The sequence below is a fragment of the Balaenoptera musculus genome, chromosome 8, assembly GCF_009873245.2.
Source record: "Balaenoptera musculus isolate JJ_BM4_2016_0621 chromosome 8, mBalMus1.pri.v3, whole genome shotgun sequence".
NCBI classification, from domain to species: Eukaryota; Metazoa; Chordata; class Mammalia; order Artiodactyla; family Balaenopteridae; genus Balaenoptera; species Balaenoptera musculus.
Window position 1 is genome coordinate 100,739,943 of NC_045792.1, and position 10,236 is coordinate 100,750,178.

Below are 10,236 nucleotides of genomic sequence, written 5' to 3' on the forward strand. Positions count from 1 at the left end.
TCAATTTGCTGAATCAGTTCTGCTGGGAGAACTTGGGGAGTTGCATTCTCTAACTGGAGATGGTTCCTCTCTCTTACTACTCATTTTCCCCAGAGATTCAATAAAAACTGGGCCTCAGATCCCAGCTTCTCTTTTCCCAGGAAGGGAGACAAAAGGGGCATGGGATACGTAATCCCCAAAGACATTTTGAGGTCAATTCCAGAGAGGATTCCTGCGTGTGGGTTCAATGAACCCAGGTATTGAGGTGGAAGGAACTGGTCCAGGGCACTTGCAAATAGCTTCAGTCAACCTGGGTTTTACCCGGTTGCAGTAATGCCCCCTTCCCCGGAAGTCCCTGTTGCTCAGTTCCCAGCATGCAGTGAGATCAGGTCTTTCTCTGTTTTGACCCTGTGCAAGTTGTTGAAGGCTGACCGTTACACCAGACTAGATGCTTTCTTGATTTATCTTTATGTCATACCATTCAAGAAGCCTCCTTGAATGTGCCCTGCTTGGGTGGTCATTTTTCATAATTCATTAAGCATTGCCATGGCTGGGCTGCTGTAGGTACTATAGACACTGCTTTTACGACCACTGCAAGAGGTGAAGTCAGATGCTGAGAAAACATGACTTCTGTCCTCTTCCCACCTTGCGATCTTCCATCAAAGCCTTTCATTGGAGAACCTAACAAGATGGCAGCTGGCACGGGAGTCTGGGATATGTAACTTGCGGGCCTTCATCAGAAAGACGAATAGGACAAAAAAAAATCTGGAACTAAGAAAATAGAGGACTTCCCTAGTGGCACAGTGGTTAAGAATCCACCTGCCAATGCAGGGGACACAAGTTCGAGCCCTGGTCCAGGAAGATCCCACATGCCGCGGAGCAACTAAACCTGTGTGCCACAACTACTGAGCCTGCGCTCTAGAACCCATGAGTCACAACTACTGAGCCCGCGAGCTGCAACTACTGAAGCCTGCACACCTAGAGCCCATGCTCCGCAACAAGAGAAGACACCGCAGTGAGAAGCCCACGCACCACAACTAAGAGTAGCCGCCGCTCGCCGCAATTAGAGAAAGCCCGCACACAACAATGAAGACCCAACACAGCCAAATAAATAAATAAATAAATTTATATTTAAAAAAAAAACAACCAAACAAACAAAAAAGAGAAAATAGAGACCCAATCTGGCACACAGGGATTTAATCTACAGAGTCTTGATTTCATTTTTCGGCCTGAGGGAGGCCATTTGTCTGACTTATAGAACAGTTAATACCTGGTAAGTTTGTTGCCCACAACATGATAAACACGACTTAACTGGCATAATAAGTATGTCAGTTAACCAATCCATAAGCTTTATTGGTCAATACCTGTGTGCTAAGTAATCTTGGGATCAGAAAAATTCCTGTAAGATCTTCTGTATTATGTCTTAAACCCAAAAAGCAGCAGATCTACAATGAGAGGGATTTGGGCGAAGATGCGAAGGCTATGAGTACATAATATTATCTGACAATGGGGCTTAATGAGGACCAATATCCACAAAGAACAAAAGGCTTACTGTCCACTTCACTACAAAAGACTGTTCAAAAAGAAAGGTCTTTGTGGTGAGCAAATTACAAAGTTAAACAAAGCAAATGGTCTTGTGGATCCTACAGTAAGTGTGGGCTCAGCAGTTTCCTGGTCCGGAGGTTATTTGGCTTCCTCTTCATGTGCTTCTTCCAGAATTCATTAAACACACAAACAAAAACAAACAAACTACATGCAACCTGTCGTGAATGCCATAGAATTACTCCTTTCTTCTCAAGGGGAAAGATGGTGAAAATCTGCTATTTCCATCATCATAAGTGGCACTTGTGCTTGCAGAGGACTCAAACTCCCCTATTTGGGAAGGGACCTGTGAAGGGGTTGTGACTTGCTGTCCTCAGGGGTCTCCTGCACCTGTGGGGCTGACCTACAATGAGAACGTGTATCTCAAGGACACGCCAGCTCACCTTACTGACTGTGGGAGGGGCAGGAAGAGTTGTTAACACCTGGTTTCACTGCTGCAAGGCAGCTCTCCCTCTGGAATTGCTTCAGGTAACATCCGTTCAGTGCCTCACCTTGGTCTGGCAGTCTTGACTCCTGCAGAAAAGGAGCTTAGGGTGGAAGGAGAGTCCTTGACATTCAAGTGTCTTCTAATGGTGGAATAAAATCGTTGGAGTAACCGCTAGAAATCTCGTGGACCTATGACAATTTCATAGGTGCAATGTCCCACAGCTCAACTGAATGCAACCTGCATGTTTCTTGTGTCACTGAGGGGGCTTTAGGCCACTTTAGGCTTGTTCCTTGTAATTTAGTTAGTCCTTGATTTGCCACTAGATTTGTGTATGATCTTGCCAGAGCTCTGGGATTGGGATGGGATATGCGGTGATAAACTGATGTTTAAGATTTTGCATATCTGTTGGAAATGTGTTTAGAACAGAATTCCCTCGAAGAGACTGCATACCAGAGCAAATGAAGTAACACATCAACAAGTGGTGGATCTGGGTAAAGGAGTATGGGTGTTCCAGTGGAAATATCATTGCACCTTTTCTGTAAATTTGAAGTTGATTTCAAATACAAAGTTAAAAATGGTATTATTGAGGCAAACTATTTTGTGATAAGCACACTTCTGCCTTCCGGGGAAAGAAGGGTCAGGCCACCCAGGGAGAGTACATGATATCACTGGGTCGGCAGAGTATCTGCTGGTGGAAGATGATGTATGAGGTCAATGTGTGGTTGGATGAAGGGTCCCCAAACTCCAGGTTGTGTCTGAGATGGCACCTGGACTGGATCCCCAGAGTTATGAAATGCACAAGTAAGGCAATGCACACAATAAGAAACTGTTACAGAAAATTCCAGAGCAAACCAAGTATTTCTATTTTTTCCTTCTTTTCCCCATGTTCAAACAGAAAAAAGATTTAGACATTTGGGACCATTGAATTATGGCAACAGTTGGCAAACAGGCGATGGAAACAGTCTCTGATGCCCAATGGCCTTTCCCATGTCATGTGCCTCCCTCTGCAGCTCACAGCTGTGGCCCAAAGTCTGAGCTGCCTTATGTGTAGGAGAGGGCCCGGAACATGGTCTGTGGGAGTAGTAAGGAGTGGTTACATCACTGACACGTTTCCCTGAGGAACCTCAGGGCATAAATCTCAGGCTCAACAACGCAGAAAGGCATGGGAAGAAGGAATAAAATGGCTTTGAGGAGTTTGTAAAATAAGGTGCATTGGTGATTTGGGTACGAGCAGAGATGCTTGCAGCTTTGGAGGAAGACCAGACATTTATTTCAATTGTTGATACTTTTTAAATACATGATGTAAAATGTTATTGATAAATGAATCTCAATAAGCTGAATGAGACTTTTTTATTTTATATATGCATGGATAATACCATTTATTGCTAAAATGAGGCAATTTTATTCATGCGTCTCATCTTTATAGATATAAATTCTGAAAATACTTGTCACGTGAGTGTGCAGATGTGAAAAGAATGAGTTTATGGTAGTGATGTCACTAGATTCTTTGAATTCCTCTGGGCAGATGAGCTAAAAATGACATAATGAACTATCGCTCAGGATTATTCTTAATGGTTTATCAGCCATGACTAAATTAGGCCCTCTTTTGATTTTATTCAAAGCAAGGAACCAGAAATCACTTCTACAGAAAAAAATTTGTCTACCACAAAATATTACTCTAAATTATTCTTTTGGAGTCTAGAGAGTGTACCTGCAGAGTCAGTGCTGTGTAAGATCTGATGGATGAAATGTAAGGCTTCTGTCTTTGTAAATTGGAACAAGAATGTGAGAGGGGAGATGGGAACTGACGACCAGTGTAACCACACGATACACATAGTGTGAAATTATCTGCGGGCATCATGATCCAGAAGCGATGTCTTAATGTTCCCATCTCCCCATGTAGGTATTAACTAGAGACTTAATCCCTAGAGAGTCCCCGGGATTTCAACCTCAGCCAAAAGGACATGAGCATCAGCCAAAAGTGACCAGAGCATCCTGTTGACGACATCAGTCTAAAGTCGCTGTGTGTCTTGGGATAAATAATTCTACCTCCACCCAGTACCCTCCTATACCCTTAGTTCCAAGAATTAGTATTGAGGATATTAAAGCCACAATAACAGTCACTTAGACATGACCAAAACAATAAACTAAGCAATCTCATCTTAACTGAGAAAAATCCCAATGGAACCAGAGTCAAATTCTGAAGCATAGTTTGTTAGCATTTAAGATAAATAAACATTCCTCATTGGTAGAGTCATGTAGACTCAGTTTGATATTGGACTTTGGGAATGAGGTGATTTATTTTGTTTGACTTAGTATTTATATTTTTTCCTTTTGGTTACATAAGTGTAATACCTGATATTTACTGCCAGACACTGTGCTGGACATTTTTTCCTGCATTAATTCATTTATCCTAAGACTAATCCTATGAGGTAGGTAGTATTATATCACCCTTATTTTACAGATGGGGAAACTGAGGCTGGGAGGGTGAGTACCTTGCTGGTGTCCCCACGAGTAAAAAGTGTCAGAGCTGGGCTTAAACCTGAGACCAAAGTCAGGGTTCTCCCACTATTCAATAAATGAATATATTCTTATTTTGAAAGATCCAAACAGCGCTTCAGAATTCAAAACAGTGTAAAACTGACCCATTCGGATTCTGACGTGGGCTGGATTAAATCTGTAGAATCATTTGAGAATAGTTGACTTCTTTAAACTTTCTAATATTTCCTTCAGGAATAAGGCATGCGCCTCTGGGTTTTTTGTTTGTTTGGTTGGTTTTTGGGTTTTTTTTTACATTCTTTTTTATATCTGTGAGTAAAGTTTCATGATTTTATCCTGAAAAAGATTTGCAAATTTCTATTTATGTATATTTCAATATATTTTCTGACAGGTCACCACCACCCCTACTGAAAGTACCACTTTGTTACTTTACCATCCACACACCATCAATGCCTGAACTAGACCTACTAGCTTCCAAACTGCAAGTTTGAGCAAGTTTCTTACCGTATGCAAGTTACTTGACTCAATGGGAAGTGTAATAGCTTATAGATTTGCAACAATGATCAAATATGATAAATTATGTTTGCACATTGTCTGGCCATAGTTAGTAACCAAAAAACTTTGCAACTCTTTTTATTACCGCTAATATTATTAGCTACAGAAGATTTTGCTTCCCAAAGAAACTGTATGGAAGACAACAATGGTATGTTTCCAGTTATACTCAGCTCACTGTGATTTTGATGATTCAATTTTTTATTGGACATTATAGTCTCCCTCCCCCAGCCCCTGCCAACAACCATTCTACTCTCAGTTTTTATAAATTTAACTGCTGTAGAAAACTTACGTAAGTGGAGTCATACAGTATTTGTCTTTTTGTGACTGACTTATTTCACTTAGTGCACTGTCTGTCCTCAAGTTTCATCCATTTGTAGCATGTGACACAATTTCCTTACTTTATAAGGCTGAATATGAATAATATTACATTATATGTATCTACCACATTTTGCTTATCCATTCATCTGTCTATAGACACTTGGGTTACTTCTACCTCTCGGCAATTGTGAATAATGCTGCTATGAACACAGGAAAGCAAATATGTGTCTGAGACCCTGCTTTCAATTCATTTGCATATATACTCAGAGGTGAACTTGATTGATCATATCATAATTCTTTTTAATTTTTTGAGGGACCGCCATACTATTTTCCTTAGCGGTTGCACCATTTTACATTCCCAACAAAAATGCACAAGTGTTCCTATTTCTCCACATCTTTGCCAACACTAGGTTTTTTCTTCCTTCCTTCCTTCCTCCCTTCCCTCTTCTCATTTTTTTTTATAGTAGCCATCACTATGGGTATGAAAAACCCATGAGACTTTGACTTAAGAGCTGAAACCCAGCATGAAAGCACTGGGGCAAAAAAATCTAGATGTGTCTCACCTCACCCATCCATTCTTCCACCGCTGCCCACAGAGTACAGTGGAAACTCTCCTGACTTGGCTTACCTTGTCTCTCCAGTCATAAACCTTCCCTATTCTACCATGTGCTACTGTAAGTTTCAGAGTAACCTGGGTAGCTGATATTCCTCCAACAAACCATGTGGTTTATGCTGTCTTGTCCTCTCTCATGCTGTGCCCTTGTGATCCCTCCTGCAAACATTCCTCCATGTCAGAATTCCACATATTCTTGAGTGCCACTCAAATATGCCCGCGTTTATAAGCAGCCTCGCTTCCCAATGCCTTTACTGGGAATTGTCTATGCCTCTCCCTGTGTTTCCATAAGCCCTCTGCTCATGGCTGCAGAGAGGACGAGACTCTGCAGGCTTCTCCACTGCTAGGACCCTGTGACTCAGAAGGTGTGATCCTCCTATTTGATTAGGAAAAGTAAAGAGGAGGCTCTTTTCATCAGATTAGAGCTTGATTTGATCTGAAATCTTTTGTGATACTTTTTCAAACATTAAGAGTAGAAAATTAGTACTTGGGGAGGTAGTCTTCTTCTTTGCACTCTTTTCTCTTGGGATACTGAAAATCACTGATTTCTTTCACAATTGTCACCAGGCTACTCACCTTTCTCCCTCGGCTGCCCAAGGGAAACCTGGCACAGCAGGCATCATTTAACACTAAAGATGTCCCCTAACCAAGCTAATGGTTTGTTCACCCATATTCATTCATTTATTCAAGGAATATGTGCTTATCCTCTTTCTGTGCGAGGCACTATGCTCTGCAAAGATGAGCAAAACCAGGCACTGACATCCAGGAGGGCTCGCATCCATTAACTGATTACACATTTGTGAAACTACCACCTCAGTTTTTGCTACAAAGGGGAGGTGCGTGGTGTCAGTAATGCCTATAAACGGGACTTTGACCAAGTCATTGGAGACTGTGACACTGGTGGATGACATCAGCCTTGAGTGAGGAAGGAAGGGCTGGAAGCCAGACCTTACCACCTGCCACGTGTCTATATGGGCAGGACAAGCAGAGCTCTCCAGGTACAAATAACCCTGGGCTCCCCAAGCTCCTGAGTCCAGCTCCTAATTGCTTATTGTTCACTAAGGCTGAAAACTCAAAGCAAAATAAACCATGAGGCTGTCCCTGCCTGTCCTGCTGGTCACTCTGGCCCTTTGCTGCTACGAGGGTGAGTATCCTTTCTAATCCGCCCAGCACCAGCCCTGTTGAGGACCTTTCTCTAGGTATTTTCACTAAGTGAATTTATTTGGGGCGAGGTGTGAACAGATCAGAATCCAAACCTCTTCCTTTACTTGACTTCGAGTCCCCAGAAGCCCGGACCCCATTTGATCAATTCCCAATATATTCTAGAACTTTTACCAAAAAAGTCATTGCAGGCAAATTTTAAGAGTTTTCCACCCAAAGCCTCACTCTTTGTCTGTGATCTGTGTTTCAGAAGCAGCGTGACATAATAAGATTTGGATGTGAATCACAGCTCTGCCACTTACCAGTGCTTTGACCTTGAACAAAATGCTTAATCTCTCCAAGTCGCCTCTTATCATTAGGTTTTCCAGTGCCCACCAAGAGTAGTTTATGACAATGGAGTGGGATTAAGTGTGTTCAAGAGTCCAGCTCTAGGTAACAAGCAGGTATCTAGTAGTTATCACATGTTCTCCTTCCTAGAGTTTCTTAGGTGACAGTTGAGTACACAGCCTTTTTAAGTCATAGATTCAGACTCAGAAAATGTCACAGCTGGAAAGGTTTGGGGAGAGTTTTCAGTTCAAGAAGAGCCAGTGTTCTCTGAATCTCTGAATACTAGATCTTCAAATGGAGTCTGAGAATAAGGAGAATTCTATATATCTACAAATACTACTAGTTTCCCAGGAGTCCTACCAGTAATGGTAGTAGAACTAGTATAATCTTTAGAGCCACAAACTTTATTTTTCTACAGTTAATTCCAGCCATGTGTTCATTAATACTTTTGCGCACCTTCATGCCCTCAATACTGATGCAAGTCTCTTTGAGTGTTTCTCTTTTATCTGACTTTCTAAATGTCCTTCTCTTTCCCTGTGCTGTCCTTTCAAATTCTCTGCATAGTTGGATGTCTGACCAGGGGTCAGATCAGAGCCTGGTAGAGTGCATCCCAGGCTGCCAGGTGGTTGCCAAGACTTGGGGGGGATGGAGAATCCAGACCAAGAAAAGTGATTACTTCCGGTCTCAGCACCGTTCCAGTGGGGTCAGGAATTAGCTCCAGTTCCCACCTCTCACCTTCTCTAGGAATTCTGTACCTCACTGCAGAACAAAAGAGCCAATCATAACTTTGTGGATAAGCTTCAAATGTGTTCAAATTGATCAGATTTTTGCTTTTTTAGCTATGTCTGCATCCAATGATACAATCCTATTCTTTAATTTAGTCTCAAAAAAGCATCTGCCAACATATAGTTTACTTACTCTTCTCTGGATTTATTCTCCTTTCTCTGCTCTCTGGTAAGATCTGACTTTACCATTCACTTGAAAACTCGATTACTGTAATCTCCTCTTCCCCAATATCCAAGACAAAATAAGGTGTCGCTCAACTGACAGGGAAAACTTAATTTTTTGAAATCTAGGGAAAGTGAATTTCAGCAAACCGAGAGAGCCTTGGAAAGTAGTGGGTATACTTTAAAAAGGAAGAAAACTGAACTCGGGATCGGGAAAGTGATTTCTAGTCCTGGCTCAGCTGCTTGCTCTGGAGTCTTGAGGAAGTCACAACCTTAGGGTCTTGCACTGCCATTGGCACAATTACAGGATGAGATGGTAAAACTCCTGGGGTTCCTGTCTAGTTCTAGTTCAGGGAACCATGGGGGAAAAAGTGACTTTCCCTGCATCATTTCTCTTTTTTCTTCTGCTCCAGGCAATGCGTTCGTCTGTTCATCCCTCATTGATGATCTGACAGGCTTTTTCTGGAAACCTGATGAAGTATACAAGGCAAAACTTCAGAAATATAATGCACCTCCAGAAGCTGTTGAGGCCAAGATGGAAGTGAAGAAATGCGTGAATCAGTTCTCCTTTGTAAACAAACTGCTACTTACAAAAACACTGGTAATTTCTTTCTTCTTTCTGCACAGAGGATTCTGTTCAGCTGTACATCCCGGGAAGGGGTCAGTGTGCTGCTCTAAGGGGGGGCACCTGCCTCGCTGCTCACTTCTGATAGAATGATTACATCCCACCTGCTGAGCTTTCCTAAGGAAGGTTGCACAGAGCATCTGGGCATGTTCTTCCTTCTGGGGTCACCTCCCTGGGCGCCAGGTTCTCCAGAGTGTCCTACGAGGGAGGACATGTGCTGTCAGGTTGAATTTCCACAACATGAGACTGGGAATCTCCTGAGAGCAGTGCTTGCCGATTCTCCTCTCACCCCTGTCCCCATCTCATAACTCTGTGTCCCCTTTGGTGTGAACATGTAGAGTTCCTGGGACATCCGAGAAAAGAATGGCTGAACTGCTCTGTCCAAACTGCATTCTCCTCCTTCCATTGGAAACCTGAGTCCCGCTCTTGGATGACCACTTCAGGGTTTATTTGCTTGTCTATGGAAAGGATTCTTTCCTGACCTGCAAAGTTTTTTGTGATTGTACCAGGTGTATATCGTTTACCATACAGCCTGGGTTCCTGCCTTGGGCCCTTCCGTTTCCCTTTTGCTGGTTGAAATTTCATAGACAACTTAGTTGTGAATGAGAGTCTGTGTTAATGTGTCATCTCCAGCAGCAGCAAGAATGACCTCCCCTTTCTTTCTTTCTTTTTCTATTTCAGGGGAAAGTACTGGTGAAGTGTGGTTTCACAGATTTGAAATGTTTTCTATCCTTCGTCTTGGGTTGATCACCTGGTCATCCCTGGAAAATGTAAAGGTTTCAACGTCTTGCTCAATAAATGACTTGCCCTGCACTTCTCTATTTGTCTTGATTATCCAACAGTCTCTGGCTTTGGGTTGGGGTGGTTTTCATCATGAAGCAGCCATTGGGTGTCGTCACTAGTTAATTTTAGCGACCCAATGTCCAGTTAACCACGGCAACCTGAGGTGTAGGGCTCCCAAGAAGAAATATTCGGTCATGAATCATCCTGCATTTCTTTACAGGTTTCCCATTCATGTTGCCATAATGAAAGGATGGTTAATGGTAAAAAGCAGTTAAAAAATTCCTATTACTGGTCTAGATTTGAGGGATGCCCACAGCATGTCTGGCCAGTCATGTAAATCCCAACCAGCAGCAACATTCATATTTGTCCTCATCCTAAACACAACCAAACTGCTTGGTCC

The 10,236-nt window shown here is 42.5% G+C and overlaps 1 protein-coding gene across 1 annotated transcript; it reads left to right on the forward strand.

Annotated features, from left to right (window-relative positions):
• The first annotated feature begins 7,082 nt into the window (after nucleotides 1–7,082).
• LOC118899604 (secretoglobin family 1D member-like) lies at nucleotides 7,083–9,800 on the forward strand. The gene is made up of 3 exons (XM_036861368.1): nucleotides 7,083–7,137; nucleotides 8,842–9,029; nucleotides 9,735–9,800. Exons 1-3 carry the CDS (start codon nucleotides 7,083–7,085, stop codon nucleotides 9,798–9,800), a joined length of 309 nt encoding a protein of 102 aa, XP_036717263.1.
• The last annotated feature ends 436 nt before the right edge of the window (nucleotides 9,801–10,236 follow it).